Below are 26671 nucleotides of genomic sequence, written 5' to 3' on the forward strand. Positions count from 1 at the left end.
TGTACGTGGCATTACTTTTCTGGAGAGTGTGTTACTCTGGATGTGTAGAGATGCCGATAGTACTGCTCAAATCTGGTATTAATTGTTATAGGGTCCAACAGCAAAGTACCATCTTCATCTCTAATGTTTGCTATGCAGGAACTCCCCGACCGTTCAGTTGCCAGCCAGGCCAGTAGTCTACCTGACCGCTTGCCCTGCTCGAAGATGCGCTGGGTCTGAGCGAGGAGGAAACGATGGCAAGAAGCAGCGCGAAGAAACGGCAACTCTCTGTAGGCAGTAAGCATGTCAGCGTGTGATCCTTGGTCAGGGGATTCTGCATACCGAGTCTTCATTCTCAAAGCCCGTCTGTCAGCCTATGATAGTTCTAATCTGGATTCTTTCCTAACTTTGGAAATATTGAACTGATATCTACCTCTGGCATACGCTTTAAACGTATCCCATACCATGGCTGGGGGACCCGAGTGGTTATTATGGGTCCAGTAGTCCCCAAGTTCAGATAGCATTAGTGGTTCAATCTTTTCTTCTGTGATCCAGTACCTGGAAAGTCTCCAAATTCCCATTCCAGCTACTGAGTCTGTGTTTAGGTCCAGCATGACTGGAGCGTGGTCTGATATGCCACGTGGTAGAAGGGCCACCACACTTACCCTGGACAGCAAAGGGTCGCTAACATAAATTAAATCTATGCGAGACAGTGTCGCATAAGTTGCAGAGTGACATGTAAATTGTTTGCCATGTGGGTATTTAATAGGCGTTAATAGGTGTAAGCGGGAATGCACTGTACCGCATAGGGACTCACCCACCAGAGAAAGGAAAGCAAGGTGTCGTGGCTTCTATAGACTCAGCGCTGCGGGAGGGTCTCCAGCCAGTTGGCAGCTTCTTCAGGGAGTGTAAAAAAGCGGTACGACTCCCCGTCTTGGACCCATAGCCGGGCAGGAAAAAGCATGCTGTATTTCAGGCCTTTTTGGCGTAGGGCCAGTTTCACTTGGTCAAATGACTTGCGCTGTTTTTGCATCTCCACTGAGAAATCTGGGAAGATCATCAGGCGGGTTCCCTCAAATCATAGGGCATCAATCTTCCTACTTTCTCGTAGCACAACGTCCCTGTCGCGGAAGTTCAGAAGTCGGAGGATAAATGTGCGCGGTGGGGCTCCTGGGGCACCCGGCATCCTATGGGCCCGCTCCACCGCGAAAAACAGCGAGAACGCCACCTGGGGAAACAGCTGACGGAGGAGACGTTCGGTGAACGCGGCGGGGTCAGGATCTTCTGATCTCTCTGGGAGACCGATGATACGAAGGTTGTTCCTCCGGTTGCGGTTTTCCGCGTCTTCAGCACGGTATTCAAGGGCTTTGACTTTTGTAGTGAGGGTGTGGAGAGAGAGGATGTGTGATCTCTTAGTACATCTTCAGTATCTCCTACCCGGCGCTCGACCTCCGTCATTCAGGCCCTTGTCCATGTCTTTCCGGATAAGACCCATCTCCAGCTGCTTGGTGTCAATTTTCCCGGTTAGCGTGGTTTGGCAGGTATTTATTGCCTGCATCAGAGCGTTGAAGTGATCTTGGTCCTGGTTCTCTGGTCCGCTTCTTCAGTTTGGGACGCCATGTTGGAGACTTTGCTGGGTCCGGCTTTTCCACCAGGAGGTTGAACGCGGGCCGGGGAGGGTTTCTGGGGGTTCTCAGCTGCACTTCTATATGTTGACAGTACGTAATTCCGCAGGAAAACAGGATAATTAGCAGGCAGGGTGACGGAGCTCCTCAACTATGCCTCCACTACGGTCTCCATCTTGGACACGCCCCCGAAATAATACATTTAGGCCTCTTTCACACGGGGCAGATCAGTCATGATCCGCCCCGTGAACATCCGCTTGCTCAGCGGGGATCGCTCCGCCGATCCCCGCTGAGCAGGAAGATGACAGGTGCATCGCTGCACGCTGTGCAGCGACGGACCTGTCAGAGCGCCGCTCTCCCCTATGGGGGGATCGGATGATGACGGTCCGTAGTGTCCGTCGTCATCCGATCCGATCCGAAAACGGAGGGAAAAGTAGGTTTTTCCTCCGTTACACTTTTCGGATCGGAGCGGGTCGGATGTCAGCGGACATGTCACCGCTGACATCCGACGCTCCATAGGGATGAATGTATGTCCGTTCTTCATCCGAAAACGGAAGGATGAAAAACGGACATACGGATCCCTCGTGTGAAAGAGGCCTTAGAAAGAAGTTCTATTTATAAGAAAATGTATTTTGACATTTAGATGGTGAATAATTAGAAAAATTCAACATGTTGCATAATTATACAAAAGTTAAAAACATTGCATGATGTATTAGATTGAGTTGGAAGTGGTGTTTCCCAACTACTTGCTGAACTACCCCCAGTGAAAACCAGATGGTGAAGAGTAGAGGGATACCCACTGCATTTCGAATAATAAATGCATAAGCAAGATCTTCATCAGGGATTTATACCACTTCTGAAAATACAAAATATTACATTTTAGAATTCATATAAGTACCATGTGTAGTATATATTTTTCAATTACTGAAAATAATTACTTAGTTATTGAAAATATATACAGTACTACACATGGTACTTATGGATTCTAAAATGTAATATTTTGTATTTTCAGAAGTGGTATTTATTATTCTAAACGCATTGGATATCCCTCTACTTTTCACCATCCGGTTTTCACTAGTGGTTCAGCAAGTAGTTGGGAAATGCCACTTCCAACTCAATCTAATACATCATGCAATGTTTTACATTTTTGTATAATTATGCAACATGTTGATTTTTTTCTAATTATTTATCTATCTATCTAAATGTCAAAATACATTTTCTTATATATAGAACTTCTTTCTAAATGTATTATTTCATTGCCTTAAAATTCCCAAACTAGAGGTTTTCAATTGTTTCCTGTTATCATAGGGATGATGGCAATTACACACCTAGTCACATGAGCCGTTTCATTTTCCTGTTTGTGAACTCCTAATGTGATCTGACCACTATATATTCCATTACCATGTATACGTCACCTCCAACAAAACCTCCAACAAAACCCACCACTTTGTTGAATCTCTTTTAATCCACACATGTACGTATGATGTATTCCCCAAACGGTGACAACACTGTCCTGTGGTGTCACTGCAGAATGGACAGCATTGTCACCTTATAACAGGAACTGGAAAAATACCAGATCTACTGGCAGGATCGGTGGGTAATAAAACTATATTACAGAGGGACGCAGAAAAAACAGACTGATGTGTTAATGCTGGCGAAAGCTAGATATGTCTTTTATTTTGCTATAGTTCCACTTCTAGGGCTTGTCCACGCCAAGTGCAGTGAGGGAACCCATGCAAAATTGTTCGCTTTTTGCACAGAAACATACTGCTTTCAGCAGACGTGCGCTGGTGTCTTTAATTCTTATTGGCACCCCTATGCATCTAGCAAATTCAGGTGTGTTTGCAGCCACCAAATTTCAGTACCATGTGGTAGGGTGCGGCGCAAATTGTAAATCATGTCTGTGCCAATTTATGAATATTTTTGTAGTATAATCCAATTCTTGGGGAAGGGGGGAGTGTCCAGTAGGTGGCTGAGGAGGGCATAAATAGTATGGGGACTGGAGCAGCAGGGAACTTGTCCAGGAGAAGAAGATCCCAGCCTGAAGGACTGCTGCCCTTCTGGGCAATGTAGTTGAAGTTTGCAGGAGTTCATTGAGGTCCTAGCTCAGTGGGAGCTGGGGGCCTTTTTTTTGGAATCATCGAGGTCTCAGCTCTCCTGTTTCAAGTTTTACAAGCTAATACCAATGGCTCTGGGTCCCCCCCCCCTTTTTTCCTTCTTCTTTCCCCTTTCCTTGCACTGTATCTGCTTTCTCACCACCTCCCTTTCTGGCTGCCTCTTAATATTTTCCTCACATGTTCTTATGACGTTTTTTGACCCAAAAAGTTGTTCAGGTTGATGGCCTGCGCCGTGTGGCCAAACTGTTCAATCCTTGAAATGTTGCTCATTATACAGTCATGTATGCACCCACCTTTTTCAACAATTGTTACTTAAAGGTGTAAGAGATTTTCATTTATATATTACTGTACAAGGCCCCCTGCGTGGGCAACTCTTGCATTGTACTTCTTTTGATTTTCAATAAAAATTATTGTACCAGAAAAACTGTTCAAAGAAGTTCCACCTAGTGAAGTGTGTCCTCCTGTTACAAGTCAGCATTTTTGGGGTATCCCATACCACCCGTTTCCCTCTCCTCTTTCAAGTTCTACAAGCAATAAATATTAAAAAGACATCCCCTAAGCCAGAGATATGAAACTCAATTTCATTGCAGGCTGTATCAGTAGTATGATGATTCAGCCAACGGGCCTTGTGTTTGACATATGTTCCCTAGGCTGTTTAATGGAGCCAAAGTGAATGGACTGTTGCCTGTGTGGTTGGTGCCTTCTGCACTGTTTGGCGAAGAACCAGTTAAAATCAACTACTCCTATGGGGTAGCGCTACATGTGCACTGACTGTGTAGATGTTGGACTGAGTGGACAGTATCGTGTGTTTCTGTTCTACATCTCAGTGTTGGCCCCATAGCTGGAAATTTCCCTCATTGGGGGTCATTTTGTAGAGTCTACCTGACAAGGATCTTATATGCCCATGGGGCCTCATCTGTACAGAGTACTGCAGTGGAAAAAAGGAGGTATTGTCTATAGCAGGGGTCTCCAAGCTTTCTAAACAAAGGGCCAGTTTACTGTCTTTCAGAGTTTTTGGGGGCCGGACTGTTGGCATTAGGAGTAGAAATGGTCCCTGAGAAAAAATAATGCCCCATACTTTGTTTCAGTGGGAGTAATTATGTCCCATCGTTTGTGTCATTGGGATAAACTGTGCCTCATCATTGGTGTCAATGGAAGGAATTGTGCCACATTGTTGATGTCATTGGGATAAATTGTGCCCCATCATTGGTGTCTTTTCGAGGAATTTTGCCCCATCGCTGGTGTCATTGGAAGGAATTGTGTAAGGAATTGTCCCCCTAGGGCCGGATAAAAGCAAGCAAAGGGCCACATCTGGCCCTCGGATCGCAGTTTGGAGACCACTGGTCTAAATTAGTAACCAATAGGGCTTTTATTTTCTAGTCAGCAGGTTATGAGCAAAAGTTCCTCAGCAGGTTCTTAAAGCTGAACTCTGGACACAAAAACTTGAATTGCTTAGGAGTCCCGCTCAGGCAACCATAGCCCTATGAGGTGGAAACCACTGTGAGGATGCAGGCTGGAAGCGGGTCTGTGCTAACTGAAGGCACACTGCAGAGCTGAAGAGATATATCGGCAGCCGCACACCATTCCTGGACATAAAATCAGTAAAAGCAGCCTCAGCTTGCTCCATCCAAACCACGCCCCCAGCGCAGTGCACCCAGTCCCGAGAGTTAATCACGATTAAGCCCTAAGGGGTGGGGCGAAACATGTTGGGGGCATGGTCAAGAGAGGGTGTCTACGTTCCCACATACAGTGGGACCATGGAGAACAATCATAGCCACCCTCTAACAAGGGAGTCCGATCACAACAGCAAAACAAAGGAATTGGGGATCTGGAGGAGGCTAAGAGCAATAGAAAGGACTTTTCTGAGTTAAGAATACATACGGGAACATAATTATTCTTTTCAAATGCCGAATTTAATGTCACTTTAATGATGAAGTCACTTTACGTCTTGCCATATTTTGGAATGTTATGTAATTGCTTCTCAGTAACAAATCTATTTTTCCCCCACCCAGGTCATGTGATCTCTTCTGAACGACAAGGATGGTTTCCACCATGTGATTTGAACAACCTGCGCATGTGATGAGGCAGAGAAAAAGCACAAACCCTACAGAGATGGCAAAAGTAAGTGGTCACCATTTCTGTCACTTTAAGGGCAATTCCACTAAAATAAGGAAAGTAGGGATCCTGGTGGAAAAAGTGCAATGTGTGTTGCACCTTCAGTCCTCATCCTTCCAATCAATCTGCCATTGTAGCACCTTTTTTCTATTTTTTTGGTAAAAAAAAAAAAAAAAAAGAATATTTTGCCTATTTTTTGTTTCCAACAAATTTGACTAATTATGAAGCTCTGAGCAGTTTTCTTCTTATTTTAACTACGGTAGAAGTAGGCTGGTTGTATGCAAGTTGATTAATAGATTGCCTTACCTACAACCAGCCTGCCTATACATGTATTGAAATTCAGCTGGCCCCTGCTGAACCAGCCAAGTTTCAATCCATGTATTTTCAGCTTAAAGTAGAACTATAGACACAACTCTTTCCTGTTGCTTCCATGGCAGCATACATGTGATAGTAGCCCTGCCTACTTCCGCCCAGAGGACCAGTGCATAGCTACAAAGAGTTAACACCCACACATCCATTCCCTTTTTTTGTCCTCACGGAACTCACAGCCAGTGTGAAGAGAAGAAACTCTTACCTGCCACCTTTGGTGGTTTTCTGTGCAGGTTCAGCCTCTCCTGTAGCGCAGTCTCTGCCCGTGGGATGCTAAATGCTCTGATAAAGCAGGGAACCCCTTCTGTGGATCTTTTGGGGTGACAATTGGGTGCTTACTACATACAGCAGTGCAGCCAGGGCTATGTTCCTCAGAAGAGCTGTCAGTGTATGGAGCCTGCCTCCCAGAAGTGAGCAGATCCATGGAACTGTGACACCACATTTCCAAGATAAGTATGTTTTCTCATTTTTTGGAATTTATCTGGGAATGGCCTCATAAGTTGCGTGTTACATCTCCTTTTGGATGGGCTGCAGTTGCACCGTGTTCCAGTGTGCATTCTAGTGGCAATTGTGGAAGGAAAAGCTAAGTTGTCTACATTCAAGGGAATGATGTATTATTAGGCTGAACATGTGGTTCCTATAGGTAAAGGTCATCAGACCAAGTAGGTATTTTGCTGCTAAAAGAGTGCAATTAGGTGCTAACTGCCCCCCCCCCCCCAGGACCACCTTAAAGAGGCAGAGCTCTCCTGCCCATAGATTTAAAGGGGTTGTAAACCCTCATGGGTTGTACCTTAATGCTTTCTATGCATTAAGTTAAAAAACCTGTGGTGCTGCAGCCCCCCCCCCCCGAGCCCCCGTTTTACTTACCTGACCCCGATCCTTCGCCGGAATGAGCACACCAGCTCTAACTGGTGTCCTGATTGGATAGATTAATAGCAGTGCAGCCATTGGCTCCCACTGCGCCGGGGGGCGGGGCCGAGTCCTGCATTCTGTGTGAATGGACACAGATGCGGGACTCGGGAGTGCGCCCGCGAGGGTGTCCGCCAAGGAGAGCACTTCTCCAACGTGGACACTCGATGCGGGGAGGAGCCAGGAGCGCCGCTGAGGGACCCCAGGAGAGGAGATTCGGGGTGCAAAACGAACTACACAGTGGAGGTAAGTATGGCATTTTTTTTTGTTTTTAAAAAGCGAGGGTTTACAGCCCTTTTAATTTCCAAATACGGAAAGGTTTCTTCACAGTAAGAGCTGTGAAAATTTTGAATAGACGCCCTGAAGAGCTGGTTCTGGCCAGTTCAGTAGATTGTTTTAAAAAAAGGCCTGGATTCTTTCCTAAATGTACATAATATAACTGGGTACTGACATTTATAGGTAAAGCTGATCCAGGGAATATCTCATTGCCTCTCTGGGGATCAGAAAGGATTTTTTTCCCCTTCTTTGAGTAAATTGGATCGTGCTTTGCTGGGGTTTTTTGCCTTCCTCTGGATCCACTGTGGGTATGGGATTGTGTATATGAGATTGTATTTGTAACACCCTTCTTGGTAGGTGCTAGAGAGTGTATATAGTTTTGCCTTCCTCTGGATCCACTGTGGGTATGGGATTGTGTATATGAGATTGTATGTGTAACACCCTTCTTGGTAGGTGCTAGAGAGTGTATATAGTTTTTGGATTTTCTACTTAACAAATTAGGTGCTGTCTGCTTAAAGGAGAAGTCCAGCCTGAGCTCGTTTGGCTGGACTTCTCCTATGGGTCACAGGAGTGCAATTCGTTTTGCACTCCCGTGACCCATTTCAGCAGAGAGTGGGCTGAAGTCCACTCGCCGCTGACGTCGCAGGAATCAGTCCAGGCACCGCGTCATCCCGACAATAGAGTCTGGATCCTCCAGGTGCCTGGACTGATAGGACTGAGCGAGCTGCTGAGAGACTGAAACGGCTGCCTCACAGCGCCGCGCTCCAGTGAGCATGGAGGAGCAGAGCAGGAGAGCTGCTGATTAATAAGGATGAGCTCAGGCGTGTTCACAACTGCACGTAGAGAGCCAGCCAGGAAGTCGGCACTGCACAGCGCTAATCACAGGCAGTTGCGAACACGCCTGAGCTCATCCTTACTGATTGACAGTCAGCAGCTCTCTGCTCAGGGAGCTGACAGAACTGGGCCATCAGCGTTGTTTGGTGGCTCGGTTCTCAGTGCAGAGGCGCCGGGGGACAGGTGCATCATCAGATCGATGCTGCATCCACCTAAGCAGGGGCGTTGCTAGGTCTGTAAAGATCTGGGGCTAGAGCCCATAGCAGCAGTCACCAACCTTTATGCAGGCTTCGCGGGCAAAGGCTGGTGTTGGCATTTCAATTATCATGGCACCATGGTTGATATGGTGTCAGGGTGATCGAAGCGCATTGTTTCTATTGTTACATTCTAATATATAATGAAGTGGTTTAACTCACAATAATGCAGAATCAGTGGGAGCCCTGGGCGTGTCACTTGCCACATCTCATGCCACCAGATGCGGCATGTTTAGGATGTGGAATTCCCTTCCACAGGTGGTGGTCTCAGCGGGGAGCATTGATAGCTTCAAGAAACTATTAGATAATCACCTGAATGACAGCAACATACAGGGATATACAATGTAATACTGACACATAATCACACACATAGGTTGGACTTGATGGACTTGTGTCTTTTTTCAACCTCACCTACTGTGTAACTATGCAACTTACCATCGTCGCTTGTCACCAGATGCAGCTTTTTAACTTGCCACCATCACCTGCCACTAGATGTGGATTGTCACTTGCCACATCACTTGCCACCATTTGCAGATTGTCACTTGCCACGTCACCTGCTACCATTTGCAGATTGTCACTTGCCACGTCACTTGCCACCATTTGCAGATTGTCACTTGCCACATCACCTGCCACCTGATGCGGATTGTCACTTGCCATGTCACCTGCCACCATTTGCAGATTGCCACGTCACTTGCCACCATTTGCATATTGTCACTTGCCACGTCACTTGCCACCATTTGCAGATTGTCACTTGCCACCATTTGCAGATTGTCACTTGCCAGATCACCTGCCACCTGATGCGGATTGTGACTTTCCATGTCACCTGCCACCATTTGCAGACTGTCACTTGCCACGTCACCTGCCACTAGATGTGGGTTGTCCCTTGCCACGCCAGCCAGTGCCACCAAATGTGCATTGTCGCAGCATTGGTGGCAGGCTGGCAGCACTGGTCCATTTAGTGGGGGCAGGAGAGTGGAGATGCGGGCCGGGCAGTGAGAGATGATGTAATCTCTCTGCTACACCTCCGACATTGAAGAGGCCCACACTGTGAGGGCGGAAGAGCGCTGATGTGTGGCGAGCAATGTCATCTCTCTGCTCCCCGCCGCACATCGCTCCCACATTGAATTGTGAGGGCGGAAAAGTGGTGACGTGAAGCGGGCGGAGAGAGATGATGTCATCTCTGCTGGTCTGCCCACTCGTCTCTCTCCTCCACCTCTAATGCAGCCCGCCCGCCGCAGACTCGGGGCTATGGGCTCCAGATTCGGGGCTACAGCATCAAATGCCACCCCCTGGCGACACCTATGCATCTAGGTAAGTATTAATCTAAAAAAACAAACAAAAGAAACATACTTCTCTTTTAACAGAGAGCAGTGATTGATTAGTGAGGTCTGCTCGGTGTGCTCTGGGTGCGGCTCATACTGTCTTGATGGTTTGCACTGATCCAATAGCAAGAAGGCATATTGGAGAGTGTGAGGAAACCCTGACAGAGGAGAGCATGGATGTAGATACAGCCCTGGACAATTATCAGGGTTAGGTGCCCCATTGCATGCTGGGTGACTGTATTTATATTGTAAGAGCACATGGGCTCGGGGGTTTCTGTCCAGCCCACCTCTGAGGAGAGAGGTTCTGTGGGGGAGGAGGCGGCTGCCTCTCCCCAGCATGGAAGGACATGGTGCAGATCTGGGGGCCTGAAGGCTACAACCCAGGGTTCTAGAAGTCCCTGGATCTGGTCTTTCGTCATTGGTATAGTGTACCTTGGAAGTTGGAAGGAGGCTACCAGCTGTCCCGGGACATTGTGTGAGTACAGACCCTGAAGGGATCCTTGAGACTGAGTATGTTGCTGAAATCTCCCTCTGGGTCCTAGAAGTCCACATATTGGGTGTGTGAGCTAAAGCAGTGGTCCCCAACCTTTTTGGCACCGGGGACCGGCTGCGTGGAAGAAAATTGTGCCAAGGCCCGGCAAGAGGGGGGGGGGAATGTACGCACATGCGGGGGGAGGAGTGAATTTTGCGGGCAATTTATCGGGGCAATAGCTGGTGTTCTGCTGTTGGTACTTCAATCATCACGGCACCATGGTTGTTATGGTGTCAGAATGAATGAAGCGCATTATTTCTTATATTACATTGTAATATAAATGAAATAGTTCAACTCACCATAATGCAGAATCAGTTGGAGCCCTGAGTGTGTCACTTTCCACGTCGCCTGCCACCAGATGAGGAATGCCACTTGCCGCGCTGCCTGCCACCAGATGAGGAATGCCACTTGCCACGCTGCCTGCCACCAGATGAGGAATGCCACTTGCCGTGCTGCCTGCCACCAGTTGAGGAATGCCACTTGCCAAGTCACCTGCCTGTGCCAACCAGATGAGGAATGCCACTTGCCACCAAATGAGGAATGCCACTTGCCACGCTTGCCTGCCACCAGTTGTGGAATGCCACTTGCCACGTCACCTGCCTGTGCCACCAGATGAGGAATGCCACGCTGCCTGCCACCAGATGAGGAATGCCACTTGCCACGCTGCCTGCCACCAAATGAGGAATGCCACTTGCCATGTCACTTGCCTGTGCCATCAGATGAGGAATGCCACTTTCCACATCACCTGCCAGTGCCACCAGATGAGCATTTTCACGGCATTGGTGACACTGGTTCAGTGATCATTCTTGAGTGAGGGCAGGAGAGCAGAGATGCGGGGCGGTCGGTGAGAGATGATGTCATCTCTCTGCTTCCTGCCCGCACCTCCGACATTCTGTATGCTGTGAGGGCAGAAGAGCGGTAATGCTAGGCGGGCAGGGAGAGATGGTGTCATCTCTCTGCTCCCCGCCGCACCGCCGACATTCCTCACGCTGTGAGGGCGGAAGAGCAGTGATGCTAGGTGGGTAGAGAGAGATGTCATCTCTGCTCGCCAGCCTGCTTCCCTCACGGTGACTCAAAATGTCATGCCGCCTGCCGCGGCCCGGCTGCAAAGACGCCACGGCTGGTAGTGGGCCGCGGCCCAGGGGTTGACGACCCCTGAGCTAAAGGAGACACTGGCTGGTGTCTTGAAGACTTGAGCTTAATGACAAAGTCCGCTGAGTCTCTTCTCTTAAAGAGGGACTTGTTCTTCCATACAGACGTTGTATGGTTCAGCAGATCATTTCCTTCCACAGTATTACACAGATAGAAATGTCCTCACCTGTGAATAGTTAATTTGGAGTATCCTGCTAATTCCCTTCTCCTATCCAAGTTCTCCAAATAAAATATAAAAACAAAATCCCCTATACTGGTCATTGGAGACAACGAGCGTGTGCACCTGGCTGTGTGAGATATTGTGTAACTGGCTGCAGGATAATCGGTGGGAAGCCCAGGGATAAGGATGAGCTGCGGCGTGTTCGCACAGCCCACGTGCCGAGCCCGCCAGGAAGTCGGCGCTGCGCTAATCACAGGCAGTGAGACATTGTCCCGATCTCGGCAGCTGCGCATCAGGACAATTTCTCACTGCTTGTGATTAGCGCAGCGCCGTGCCGACTTCCTGGCGGGCTCTGCACGTGGGCTGTGCGAACACGCCGGAGCTCATCCTTACCCAGGGACAAGTATTCCAGCAGTTCCTGCGGGAGCAGTGCTACATATCCCCACCCCCCTTTTATTAGTTGAACTAGATGGACTTGTGTCTTTGTTCAACCTGACTAACTATGTAATCCTTATCCCCTCTATCCAAAACTAAAAAAAGTTTTGCCTTTAGGCCTCCTGTACACGGCTGCTGGTAAACGGACCTTCAGAGGCAGTTGGATGCTTTTTTCCGCAGCCCCTGAACTCATCCAATGTTATCTTATGTGTGCATGTACACAGGTTCGTTTAAAGAGGAAGTAAAGCCTCTTAAAAAAAAACAAAAAAAAAAACACCCTGCAAGGCAAAGGCATAATGAGCTAGTATAGCATAGCATACTAGAATTACTTACCTGAGATCGAAGCCCCAACATCGGCCCTCGTTCGCCTCCTCCGAAGCCGCCATCTATACCGGAGTGACTTCCGGGTATCGCGGTGTGACTGGCCAGAGCCACGATGACGTCACTCCCGCGCATGCACGCTGGTGCCACCACTAACGGCATGATCGCCATTAGAAACGGCACGCTTGGTGTGCCTGCGCCCGATGTTTTTTTCTCAGTTTAGGCCGATATGTATTCTTCTACATATTTTTGGTAAAAAAAAAAAAAAAAAAATCACAATAAGCGTATATTGATTGGTTTGCGCAAAAGTTATAGTGTCTACAAAATGGATAGATTTATAGCATTTTTATTAATTGTTTTTATTAGTAATAGCAGCAATCTGCGATTTTTATCATGACTGCGACATTATGGTGCCTATCGGACACTTTTGACACTATTTTGGGACCATTGTCATTTATACAGTGATCAGTGCTATAAAAATGCACTGATTACTGTATAAATAACACTGGCAGGGAAGGGGTTATACATAATAGGGGGGTGATCAAGGGGTTAAGTGTGTCCTAGGGAGGTGTTCTAACTGTGGGGGGGGATGGGCTACCACTGACATGACAGCGATCACTGCTCCCGATGACAAGGAGCGGTGATCTGTCATGTCACAAGGCAGAACAGGAAAATGCCTTGTTTACATCTCCCCGTTCTACCTCTCCACACCGTAATCACGAGCCGCCTGCAAACATCGAGTTTCCGGGACCCGCGGGCACGCTCCCGCGGCGCACGTCCGATAGGTGGCAAATTTAAAGGGACGTATATGTACGCCCATTTGCCTGCCTCTGCCATTCTGCCGACGTACATCTGTGTGAGGCGGTCGGCAAGCGGTTAAAGGTGTATATAATGGTGTTCCGCGCTTAGGACGGGCTTATAACCGAACTGCAGCCCCCCTAAAAGAGAAAGCACCAATGGTGCAATCCAATAATTGTGTAGTCTAAAGAAATAGGGGATTGGCGCTGTTCACTGATAGAGAATGATAATGAATAAATCAATAAACTATACAAACTGCTAACAAAAGGAAAACATAACCCCTCAATGTTGGGTGGATAAAAAGTGTAACACAATACAAATGATTATTAAAAAATGTGCTAAGAATGGTCAAAGGATGTGCAGAATACCTAAGTTGCAAAAATTGTTGTCACAAAATAAAGTTGGTAAATAAAACACCAAGCATTAACAAAGGTGAATGATCAATCAGGTGTATAAAAAAAAAAAAAAAAAAAAAATTGTATGTGTGCAATGAAAGATATGAGTGGGTATACCTAAAAAAGAGGGCAAAACACCGTGTTGCCCACTAAAAATAAATATGTGTACTGGTAAAGCTGAATCGTGTTGGAAAATTTATATGTGAAAAAATGTGAAAAAATGTAAGAATATATATAAAAAATGTGAAAATATGTATAAAAAGAAAGAACAATCGGCATGTGATGTGCAGACAATCTGAGTGCACAAAAAACAAAAAGGTGAAAAAACCAAAAAGAAAATAAGAGTCCCAGCAACCAGATCAATTATTAAAAAATATATAGAAAGTTTTTATATCCGTGAATAAAAAACAGTTCTTATGCAGCCAGCTGATATATCTTCAAAGGTTGCGGATAGGTCTGTCCCAATAAGTATATGTTGTCCCGTGTGGAGTCCCCTCTAGTGCCCCCACTCACCAGAGTGCCCAACCCCTGCAGGGGTAATGAGCATGTAGATGATCCGATGATCCAAGCGGTTGGTGTCCCCTTCACCACCTAATTTCCACCTGTGTCACCCGATCACGAAGATGGATCCGGATGGCTAACGTAGAGCTTAGCAGCAGATGTGTGAAGCGGTTAAAGGTGCCCTATTTTTTTTTACATTACAAAACTTAAAAATGATAGCAAATGAGGAAAAACCACTCCAGTAGCGACGAACTCTGGTCCTCGCACGCAATTTCTGTCACTGTCTTTCCAGCCTCATCAACAGAAACATCAGGAGCATTTCCTCACATATGCTCATTATGGGATCCATAGTAAAAGCACAGAAATTGAGGTAGATACAAGTACACTGCGGCTCTCTCAGCTGCTGCTACTCAATCTGGTCTCACAGAATGGTTGAAATAGTTAAAGCGGAGTTCCACACAAAAATGGAACTTCCGCTTTTCGGAACCCTCCCCCCCTCCGGTGTCACATTTGGCACCTTTCAGGAGGGAGGGGGGTGCAGATACCTGTCTAAGACAGGTTTTCAGGGCCGGATTAGCCACAAGGCCACCGAGGCCAGGCCTCGGGGCGGCAGTGGTGTAGGGGCGGCGCCGCTCCTGCAGTGACTTCGCGGCCGCCCCCCCCTTTCGTGCTGCCGATCACAGTCTATTATGGGCACCAGTGCCCATAGAAAAGATGGCCGCGAGCCGACCACGAAACTGCGCATGCCCCGTTCCGAAGCCGGCCGGGCTCGTGAAAGCTCGTAAGCGCTCGGCCGGGCGGCGCATGCGCAGTAGCGTGATTGCGCTGCACGGCGCCATTTTTGAAAAAATTGAGAGTAGCAAGTAATGTCAGCGGTGCGGCGGCGGGGGAGAAAGATGACATCTCTCATTGCCCGCACCTCTGTTCCGCCCTCCTCCTTCTGGTGGCAGGCAGCATGGCAAGGGACATCCCAATCTGGTGGCAAGTGACATCCCCATCTGGTGGCAAGTGACATCCCCATCTGGTGGCAAGTGACATCCCCATCTGGTGGAAAGTGACATCCCCATCTTGTGGCAGGCATGGTGGCAAGTGACATCCCCATCTGGTGGAAAGTGACATCCCCATCTTGTGGCAGGCATGGTGGCAAGTGACATCCCCATCTGGTGGCAGGCAGCATGGCAAGGGACATCCCCATCTGGTGGCAGGCAGCATGGCAAGTGATATCCCCATCTGGTGGCAAGTGACATCCCAATCTGATGGCAGGCATGGTGGCAAGTGACATCCCCATCTGGTGGCAGGCAGCGTGGCAAGGGACATCCCCATCTGGTGGCAGGCAGCGTGGCAAGTGATATCCCCATCTGGTGGCAGGCAGCGTGGCAAGTGATATCCCCATCTGGTGGCAGGCAGCGTGGCAAGTGATATCCCCATCTGGTGGCAGGCATAGTGGCAAGTGACATCCCCATCTGGTGGCAAGTGACATCCCCATCTGGTGGCAAGTGACATCCCCATCTGGTGGAAAGTGACATCCCCATCTGGTGGCAGGCATGGTGGCAAGTGACATCCCCATCTGGTGGAAAGTGACATCCCCATCTGGTGGCAGGCATAGTGGCAAGTGACATCCCCATCTGGTGGCAAGTGACATCCCCATCTGGTGGCAAGTGACATCCCCATCTGGTGGAAAGTGACATCCCCATCTTGTGGCAGGCATGGTGGCAAGTGACATCCCCATCTGGTGGCAGGCAGCATGGCAAGGGACATCCCCATCTGGTGGAAAGTGACATCCCCATCTTGTGGCAGGCATGGTGGCAAGTGACATCCCCATCTGGTGGCAGGCAGCATGGCAAGGGATATCCCCATCTGGTGGCAGGCAGCATGGCAAGTGATATCCCCATCTGGTGGCAAGTGACATCCCAATCTGGTGGCAGGCATGGTGGCAAGTGACATCCCCATCTGGTGGCAGGCAGCGTGGCAAGGGACATCCCCATCTGGTGGCAGGCAGCGTGGCAAGTGATATCCCCATCTGGTGGCAGGCAGCGTGGCAAGTGACATCCCCATCTGGTGGCAGGCATAGTGGCAAGTGACATCCCCATCTGGTGGCAGGCAGCGTGGCAAGTGACATCCCCATCTGGTGGCAGGCAGCGTAGCAAGTGACATCCCCATCTGGTGGCAGGCATAGTGGCAAGTGACAAGAGATGGTGGCAAGTGACACGCTCAGGGCTCCCAATGATTCTGCATTATGGTGAGTTGAACTATTTCAGTTTATATTACAATGTAATGATAGAAATAATGTGTTTCAATCATCCTGACACCATAACAACCATGGTGCCGGGGATGATTGAAGCACTAACACCAGCCATTGCCTTGAAAATTTGCCTGCGAAAAATCCTTACCCCTCGCGCACTTACCCTGAAGTATTTTTAGTCTGTACAATTAAAGCCAGTTATTTTCAGTGTTCTCGTGTGTGGAGATATGTTTTTAATTGATCTATTGTAGAAGTCATCGATAAAGGACGAGGTGTGTGTGTGTGTGTGTGGGGGGGGGGGGGGGGCGGCATTGAAGGACCCGGCCTTGGGGCGGCAAAGGGAAAAAATCCGGGCCTCCAGGTATTTGAACCCACTTCCGGCATAGACTCCCATGGGAGTCTATGCCTCTTCCCGTCCCCACCGCGCTGTCTCCTGGGAACACACAGCTCCCAGGGGAGAGCGGGGACCACTTGGGACGCGCAGCGCGACTCGTGCATGCGCAGTAGGGAACCGGGAAGTGAAGCTGCAACGCTTCACTTCCTGATTCCCTCACCTAGGATGGCGGCGGCAGCTACCGAGAACCGAGCGGGTTCTCGGCGTCCCCTGCCGACATCGCTGGACCCTGGACAGGTAAGTGGCCATGTATTAAAAGTCAGCAGCTGCAGTATTTGTAGCTGCTGGCTTTTAATTTTTTTTTTTTTTTTTGGCGGTGTGGGTGAACCCCCGCTTTAAATAATACAGTTTTTTTGTGCTTTGGGAGGGTCTTATGATGTTATCTTAAATAAACGCTCCTAGACGCGAATGCGGCGAAACGTGGCATGCAAACGCGGCTAAACAGTTTTCAAGCTGTCAAAAAAAATCGTTCGGAAGAGGTTGCCTCAGCGTCCTGGGTACATTAGGCCTTAGTTAAAGTAGTAGTAAACCCCGCTTTGTGATTTTTACCTTCAGGTAAGCCTATAATCTCCTATACGTTTTCCTGTTTAGGAGATATTCACACTGGGTGAAGCCGGTGACATCAGCGGCACACGCGCTCTGAAGGTCCGACATTCTGTGCTGAACCTTCAGAGCTTTGTACCGGAGTTGAGCGTGTGGAAGTGACATCATCGTGGGCCCCCGGCCACTCATACAGCCGGAGCCCACAAATCCGGAAGGAAGACTGGGGGGTAGATGGAAACCCTGTCAGCTGGAGGGCTTTGTTCTAAGGTAAGTATTTCATAATTTTCTAGTAGGTGATGCCTAGCCTACTAGCACATTATGCAGTTGCCTTAAAGGGGAAAGTTTTTTTTACTGCTTTGGTTTACAATCGCTTTAAAGTGGATGTAAACCCTCACATATACCCAGTGAAGTGAACAGCTTCAGATGATACACAGGGATGAAACAAATCTCCCTACATAAGTTTTACATGTTTATCTGCTGTCTTCATCTCTATATACTGTTTAGAAAGTGCACATTGTGTTAGAATTTTCACTTCTTTATTCTGCACTGTGGGAGAAGTCTTGGATTACAATGGGAGACAGCTGATTGGAGGAAAGGCACAAAATCCCTTTTGCGTCTATTTCCCAAAGACAACCTCTGGATATGACGCTGAGCACGTGACCTCAACTTCTTTGGTGGACCATGGTGAGGTCTGTTCTGAGTGGAACCTGACCTGTTAAACCGCTGTATGGTCTTGGCCACCGTTCTGCAGCTCAGTTTCCGGGTCTTGGCAATCTTCTTATAGTCTAGGCCATCTTTATGTAGAGCAACAATTCTTTTTTTTCAGATCCTCAGAGAGTTCTTTGCCATGAGGTGCCATGTTGAACTTCCAGTGACCAGTATGAGAGAGTGAGAGCGATAAAACCAAATTGAACACACCTGCTCCCCATTCACACCTGAGACCTTGTAACACTAACGAGTCACATGACACCGGGGAGGGAAAATGGCTAATTGGGCACAATTTGGACATTTTCACTTAGGGGTGTACTCACTTTTGTTGCCAGCGGTTTAGACATTAATGGCTGTGTGTTGAGTTATTTTGAGGGGACAGCAAATTTACACTGTTATACAAGCTGTACACTCACTACTTTACATTGTAGAAAAGTGTCATTTCTTCAGTGTTGTCACATGAAAAGATAGAAGAAAATATTTACAAACATGTGAGGGGTGTACTTACTTTTGTGAGATTCTGTACATTCGATCTGTGCCCTTACCCTACACTGGTTCTTCAGATAATTATTCAGATAATTGCTGAAAGTTTATCACAATTATTGGTTCTCAGCTTGGCTTCCTGTGACTTTATAGAATTCATTGATTATTATTTACCATGCTAGTTTTTATATATTAATAGATATAATGGGGGCTTTGTAGGTTCGGTGTAAGAGTTGCTTGAATTACTTACCTGTCTGTTGTATCATTAACCACTCCAGCTCCGGAAGGTTTTACCCCCTTCATGACCAGGCCATTTTTTGCCATTCAGTACTGGGCCATTTTAACTGAAAATGCAACGCTGTACCCAAATAAAATATATATACATTTTTTTACACAAATAGAGATTTCATTTGTTGGTATTTGCTCTCCACTGGGTTTTTTATTTTTATTATACAAACAAAATAAAGGCCCAAAACTATGAAAACATATTAAACATTTCAGATAAAAAAAATTCTTCATAAATGTTGCTCAAAATGTATTCCGCCACATGGCTTTTGGTAAAAAATCCAAATAAGTGTATATTAATTGGTTGCTGTGAAAGTTATAAGTGTCTACAAACGATGGTATAAATACTGGAATTTCTATTTATTTATTTTTTATACTAGTAATGGCTGTGGTCAGTGACTTATAATGGGACTGTGATAGTGTGGCGGTCAATCTGACACTAAATGACACGGGGGGGAAACTGATTAACTGCCACTGACATCACCAGTGACACTAATACAGTGATCAGTGATAATACTAATGACAGTGGCTGGGAAGGGGTTAACATCTCTGGTAATCAAGGAGTTAAAACGTGTGCATAACCATGTGTAATGTGTTTACAGTAAGCTGCATTTACTAAATCTCCCTTTGTTTCTTATCCCTGCTTCGCAGGGATGAGAAACAGAGAGATCATTCCCTCTGTACAGAGCCCTGTGTTGATTGTCAACACAGGGCTCTGGGCTGTGATTGGACACAGCTGATCAGCAGGGCCTGGCCATGACTCATTGGCCGGGATGTTCCGACTAAGTCCCACTGTGTACAATCAATGCAGAGCTGGCAGGCGGGGGGCGCGCGCCCAAAATCCGGGAAGTGAGCCGCGACGTACAGGTACATTACAGATCCTCTATGAGCTGCCTTGCTGCAGTATATGCACTGCGGCTGCACTGCGGCGGGTCGGCAAGTGGATATGTTTTCAGATGAATAAAGAAAACTTATTTCTGTAACTTCTGGAGTTGGTTGCTTGCCGATCGTATAACTTAGATATATATACGGTGGCAAGGCACCCTGCTGCCCCAGATCACGTTCTTCACCCGGCACTTCCGGTAGGGGGCGTGCGCCGCCAGCAGCCCAGCCGTGCTGCGATTAAAAACAGCAGATGCCGATCAGTGGGTGTCCGCCAATAGATAACCGCCAACACCCGCCGATCGTTCGGAAAACACACAGGACAGGGCTCTGCCTATGTAAACAAGGCAGAGCTTTGTCCTGTCAGCGGGGAAGTAATGGATTTTTTTTTCCCCCTGCAAAGCAGGGAATGAAATCTATTACTTCCCTTAGTGAAAGCAGCACACACTATACACAAACACTGGCTAGGCACACTTTTAACCCCTTGATCGCTCTAAATGTTTAACTCCTTCCTAGCCAGTGTCATTAGTACAGTAACAGTGCATATTTTTAACACTGATCACTGTATTAGTGTCACTGGTTCCAACAAAGTGTCAAAAGTGTCAGTGTCAGAATGTCTGCCTCAATATTGCAGTCATGCTTTAAGTCGCTGATCGCCGCCATTACTAGTAAAAAAAAAAAATTTTGAGTATATATCTCATAGTTTGTAGACACTATTATGCCCTGTACGCACGATCGCACATTCCAACAACAAAATCCATCCGATTTTTTTCGACGGATGTTGGCTCAAACTTGTCTTGGATACACACGGTCACACAAAGTTGGTCGGAAATTTCCGAACGTCAAGAACGCGGTGATGTACAACACGTACGAGGAGCCGAGAAAAAATGAAGTTCAATAGCCAGTGCGGCTCTTCTGCTTGATTCCGAGCATGCGTGGAATTTTGTGTGTCGGAATTGTCTACACACGATCGAAATTTACGCGATCGGATTTTGTTGTCGGAAAATTTTATAGCCTGCTCTCAAACTTTGTGTGTCGGAAATTCCGATGGAGCCTACACACGGTCGGAATTTCCGACAACAAGCTCCGATCGCACATTTTCCGTCGGAAAGTCCGACCGTGTGTACAGGGCATAACTGTTGCGCAAACCAATCAATATACACTTATTGGGATTTTTTACATGTATTTTTTAAATATGTAGTAGAATACATTATTGGCCTAAATTTATAAAGATTTTTTTTTTTAAATGCTTTTATTGGATATGTTTTATAGTAGAAAGTAAATAATATTTTATTGATTATAGTGCAAAAAGAAAAAAGCAGAGGTGATCAAATACCACCAAAAGAAAGCTCTATTTGTGGGGGAAAAATTACCGTATTTATTGGCGTATAACACGCACCCCAAGTTTAAGAGGGAATTTTAGGGAAAAAACTTTAGGAGGGAAGTTTAAGGAAAAAACTTACATTTAAATGCCCATCAATGCAGCCTTATCAGTGTCATTTGCAGCCTTGTCAGTGTAGCCTTGTCATTGCAGTCTTCCAGTTTAAAAATGGCACGGCCGAGATACAGAGCCGGATGTCCTGTGTATCTCGGCGGCTCTCGGGTCCTCTCGGCAGCTCTTGGCCGGTCTGGGGTACTCTTGGCCGGTCTGGGGTACTCTTGGCCGGTCTCGGGTACTCTTGGCCGGTCTCGGGTACTCTTGGCCGGTCTCGGGTACTCTCGGCCGGTCTCGGGTACTCTCGGCCGGTCTCGGGTCCTCTCGGCGGCTCTCGGCGGCTCCCGGCCGCTCTCGGGTCCTCTTGGGCGCTCTCGGGTCCTCTCGGTAGCTCTTGGCTGGTCTCGGGTACTCTTGGCCGGTCTCGGGTCCTCTTGGCCGGTCTCGGGTCCTCTTGGCCGGTCTCGGGTCCTCTTGGCCGGTCTCGGGTCCTCTTGGCCGGTCTCGGGTCCTCTCGGCGGCTCTCGGGTCCTCTTGGCGGCTCCCGGCCGCTCTCGGGTCCTCTTGGGCGCTCTCGGGTCCTCTCGGCGGCTCTCGGGTCCTCTCGGCAGCTCTCGGGTCCTCTCGGCGGCTCTCGGCCGCTCTTGGGTCCTCTCGGTGGCTATCGGCCGCTCCTGGGTCCTCTCGGCCGCTCTCGGGTCCTCTCGGCGGCTCTCGGCCGCTCTTGGGTCCTCTCGGCCGCTCCTGGGTCCTCTCGGTGGCTCTCGGCTGCTCTCGGGTCCTCTCGGCCGCTCTCGGGTCCTCTCGGCCGCTCTCGGGTCCTCTCGGCCGCTCCTGGGTCCTCTCGGCCGCTCTCGGGTCCTCTCGGCCGCTCCTGGGTCCTCTCGGCCGCTCTCGGGTCCTCTCGGCCGCTCTCGGGTCCTCTTGGCTGCTCCTGGGTCCTCTCGGCCGCTCTCGGGTCCTCTCGGCAGCTCTCGGCTCCGCTCACAGTCACGCCCAGTCCCTGTGTTATGTCCATCATAGGGCGGGACTCTGAGGCGAGCCGAGTACACTTGGCTATGTATCTCGGCGGCTCGATCCTCCGCTCACGATCGGCGTATAACACGCACCCGCGATTTTCTCCTGATTTTAAGGTGAAAAAAGTGCGTGTTATATGCCGATAAATACGGTACATACATTTCATTTATGTACAGCGTTGCATGACTGCGCAATTTGTCAGTTAAAGTAACGCAGTGCTTAATAGCAAAAAATGGCCCGGTCGTGAAGGGGTGGGGGGGGGATAAATCTTCCGGAGGTCAAGTGATTAAAGTGGTGTTAAAAATCTGGGGGTCCTAGTAGATCACAGGCTCAGCAATAGCATGCAATGCCAAGCTGCAGCAAGCAAGGCCCAGCAGACTTTTAGCCCGGATTAAAAAGGATATTTACTGCAGAGATAAAACTATAATACTACCAGTTCACAAAACTCTGGTCCGGGCACATCTTGGGTGTGCAGTTCAGTTCTGGTTACTGATTCTCAGGAAGGATGTGCTGGAACTGCAGAGAGTTTAGAGGAGGGCAACAAAACTAATTAGGTGGCTGCAGGACCTCAGTTATGAGGAATGACTACAAGCATTAAACTTGCAGGACACAGACAGCTATTGCTGCAGAACGTCTTCCATTGCTAGGACACAGGCAGCTTCCTTTGGTGCTAGAACCAGTGGTGGTCCGTACATAAGGGGTGCATGGGCGCCCGCCCGCCCCCCCCCCCCCCATGCATCCGGCCCCTAATCTACATACAGGGCGGTGGATGCATGGATTCCAATGGAAGGGTTTTTTTTTGTGAAGCATGTGACTAGAGCCAGAGGCTCTAATAGGCTTTAAAATAGGGTGGACTCGGGGCGCAGAGCACTGCGCCCAAAGCCCACCCAGTTGTGTGACACTTGCGAATGAATATTCGTTATTGTCATGCTAACTCTCCTCCCGGCCAATCAGGAAGCAGGACCTGCTTCCTGATTGGCTAAAAGGCGAAGCTACGCTGGCTGCTGGGAGGAGGAGGGAGGAGACATGAGGAGACACAGAGAAAGCTAGCCGGCCGCCCAGAGGGAAGCCCGAGGGGAAGCTACGCTGGCTGCTGGGAGGAGACGCGAGGAGAGGAGACGCAGAGGGAGCCAGTCACCCGGAGGGAAGCCCGGGGTAAGTGTCGCGGCCGGGTGCACGACCAACCGGGGGGGTGGGGGAGTTGTGGGTGACCCAACTGGGGGGGGGGTCGTGGGTGGCTGTGCACTGTTTGCCGCCAACCCCCCACCCCAAAAAAAAAAATACCACTGGCCGCCAGTAGCTAGAACGCAGGTGGGGTCTCAAGTAGGGCAGGGGAAAAAATCGATTTAAATCTTGAATCCAATTGAGAGGTCAAATCGATTCAAAATTTAAGCAAATCGATTTTTTTAGATTTTGTTTTTTCACCGCGCCGGTCATGAGGAGCTGCGGGCAGGAGTTTTTAGGCAAGGCCGCGGCTTCGGCCTACTCTGCTCTGCCGCGGCCTCATCTAAAAACTGCCTGCAGCTCCCCAGGACACCGCGCCGGTGACACCGCGCCGGTCCTGAAGAGCTGCGGGCAGGAGTTTTTTGGTGAGGCCGCACGCCGCAGACTAGGCCGAAGCCACGGCCTCGCTTAAAAACTCCTGCCCGCAGCTCCTCACGACCGGCGCGGTGTAAAAAAATAAAAAATAAACTTGATTCGAAACGTGAATCGAGTTTTTTTTTTTTTTTTTTTTTTAAGAAAATCCAAGATTTTTTTTTTTTTTTTAAGAAAATCTCCCAGCCCTAGTCTCAAGCATACCACCTAGTATCCCCTATTGCTAGGAGCAGAGGTCTAAAGCCACCTAAATGTCATTGTTGTTAGGATGCAGGTGACTTCTCAAGGAATATAAAGAAAAATGTGTCTGCGCTAGATGAAAGAATCAAAACAGTATATAGATAAGGAAAAAAAATATTTTTGGAAATATACATAAAAATATATAATAAAATATATATTAGATGTGCTAAGTGCCTAAACAAACATATACATAAACAGATGTGATAAAATCAACTACTATTAAATCAGGGATAACTTCTAGTGCATCCAACCAAAGTGCAAAGTGCTATATGAAACCCACAGCATGAGAGTCCAATCAAAAGTGAAACAAAAGCATTCCTCATATGAGTTCTTAAAGTCTGAACAGTGTGAGTTCAGAAATGCAAAAATACATAAAGTGCCCAAAATCAGTGTCCATAATCAGTGAAGTATATCCATCTTGTTCTCCCAAAAGTGCAACATCATAAAGCATGCCTTAGTGTCCTCCAGTGATCCCCATAAGCATATGTGCTCACCTTCCAGCGTGTGACACAGTATTTAAACTCTGTCAAAACACGCTTTGGAGACACTCCTGTGCTCTAATGGAATCAGGTATCCAATGCTCCCAATTAAGATTATATATGCAAGAAAAAAAGAAACTCCATAGCGCAATATTGCTTGACAATATTAAGAGAACTTTATTAAAATAATAAACTCTCCCCTTGTAGGGGTACTCACATGCTACGGGTGCGTTAGTGCACCCTTCTAAATAAGCATAAACCGGCCGATGGTAGCGGTGTGGCGTGCGGTGCGGTGTGTGCCTCAACCTCTCCTTCTCTCTATCACTGCTGACAGCTCCGTCCAGGCCCCTCCCCTACGCGTGTTCGGCACCGGGATCACGTGCCTTCATCAGGGGGATATGATTGGACGGACGCTCTAGGAACAATATATAGTCACGGCGGCCATTTTGCCATAGACCGCGGACATATCTAGTAACAGACCTACAGTTATAGCTATAGCGGCCATTTTCCTTAAGACCGCAGCGCGAGTTAGCAGCAGGTTGTTATTACAAATACCGCTGACTGCCAATCGAAAAACACAAATGACAGTCCAGCACTACATGGTGTATCGGAGATTAAAGATCAACAATATGGCAATAAAAAGGATATGTAAAATTGAGTGTACAAAGAACACCTCTAAACTAAAATGTATGAATTTCAGGACGGAGCTGTCAGTCATAGAGAGCACCGCCGCGCACCTCACACTTACAGATAGCCACAATAAAGCAGGTACAATTAAAACAGTATCACTAAATACATAAATAAGTGTATAGGTATAGATAGAAGCCTTAATATATTTAATAAAATGTACATACAATATATAAATGTGTTAAAATAAGTTAAAATATAACCCTAAAATAAAAAAAACTAAAATGACTGCGGGGGAGTGAAAACAGCAAAAAATGAAGCAAAAAAAGTATATAAATAAAAAAATATATCTATATATATATAAAATGTTTTAATATAGTTAAGTAAGAAATATTCTAATAAAAACCCATAATGATAATATGGCAATCCTTATTGGCATGGGAGATGCGTTGAAAGAATAGAGTATATGAGAGTGGAAAAAAATACTAACATACATGGGCATCATAAAAACAGCATACAATATATGCTCACCACTGCCACAAGCAACAACCATAAATCACAGGCGATCATAGAGGAAAAACATGGGGGAAATATGAAGTATATCGACGGATTAAACATTATCAATAATTACTGAGAAAGCATTTTAGGTCAAATTCTCTATTAAGTCCTCCAGGCGCCAAAGAGCCAACCTGGTGTATCCACCAAGATTCCCGTTTGCTTATCTCTCTGGTAAAGTTCGAGCCCCTCCAGTGGCGTTTAGGTGCTTCTAGTCCCCAAAATTTTAAACCAGCGGTACTCTGATTATGCATCTTTTTAAAGTGCACATATAGATTATGCTTATCTGACCCCTTACGTATGTGTCTCACGTGCTCCTCTATACGGTCTTTCAGAGCCCTGGTGGTACGCCCTACGTAGATCAGATTACACGGGCATTTCAAAGCATAAACAACCCCTATGGTATCACAGGATATAAAATCCTTAATAGTGTACGATAAACCATTCCTAGGATTCAAAAACTCCTTTACCCTCCTAATATTGTCCGGAGTCCTGATACAGCTGTAGCACCTGCCACAGCCATAAAATCCTTTTACGTCCCAAAACATTTTGGGTTTTGGGGGGGGTGGCTCCACTACATTATGTACCAACTTGTCACGTAAGTTAGGGGCCCTTTTAAAGACAATCTTGGGTTTGTTTGGGAGTACGTCCTTGAGATGAATATCTTGTTTTAACACATTCCAATATTTACAAATAATCCTCTTTACTTCATGACTTTGTATAGAGTAATCAAGAACAACATTAATACCCTCATTGTCAACATTATCCATTACCCTGGTGCTATCTTTTAATAGTTCTTCCCTACTCAAGCGTCCAACTACATTCTTTTCTCTCTCCAAAAACGCCTTTTGGTACCCCTTCTCAATGAACATAGCGCTTAGCTTATCAGATTGAGCCCCATAATCCTCAGCCCTCGTGCAATTCCTTCGCATCCTAGTAAATTGCCCTCTAGGAATGTTACTCAACCAAGGTTTGTGGTGACAACTGGTGATCGGAATGTACGAATTGCGATCCGTGGCTTTAAAAAAGGATTTGGTGATGATGCCCACATTGGTATTAGAAATTTCCAAATCCAGGAAATGTATGTTTTC

At 47.4% G+C, this 26671-nt stretch overlaps 1 protein-coding gene across 1 annotated transcript in view; it reads left to right on the forward strand.

Moving 5' to 3' along the window:
• The window catches only part of GABBR1 (gamma-aminobutyric acid type B receptor subunit 1), a 333519-nt gene that overhangs the window by 29400 nt on the left and 277448 nt on the right, over positions 1 to 26671 (forward strand). Inside the window, 1 exon segment of the mRNA XM_073598155.1 lies at positions 5734 to 5842. Within this exon segment, the coding sequence (XP_073454256.1) occupies positions 5801 to 5842 (42 nt within the window). The 5' untranslated portion in view covers positions 5734 to 5800.

Source organism: Aquarana catesbeiana, linkage group LG09, assembly GCF_042186555.1.
Source record: "Aquarana catesbeiana isolate 2022-GZ linkage group LG09, ASM4218655v1, whole genome shotgun sequence".
Taxonomy (NCBI): domain Eukaryota; kingdom Metazoa; phylum Chordata; class Amphibia; order Anura; family Ranidae; genus Aquarana; species Aquarana catesbeiana.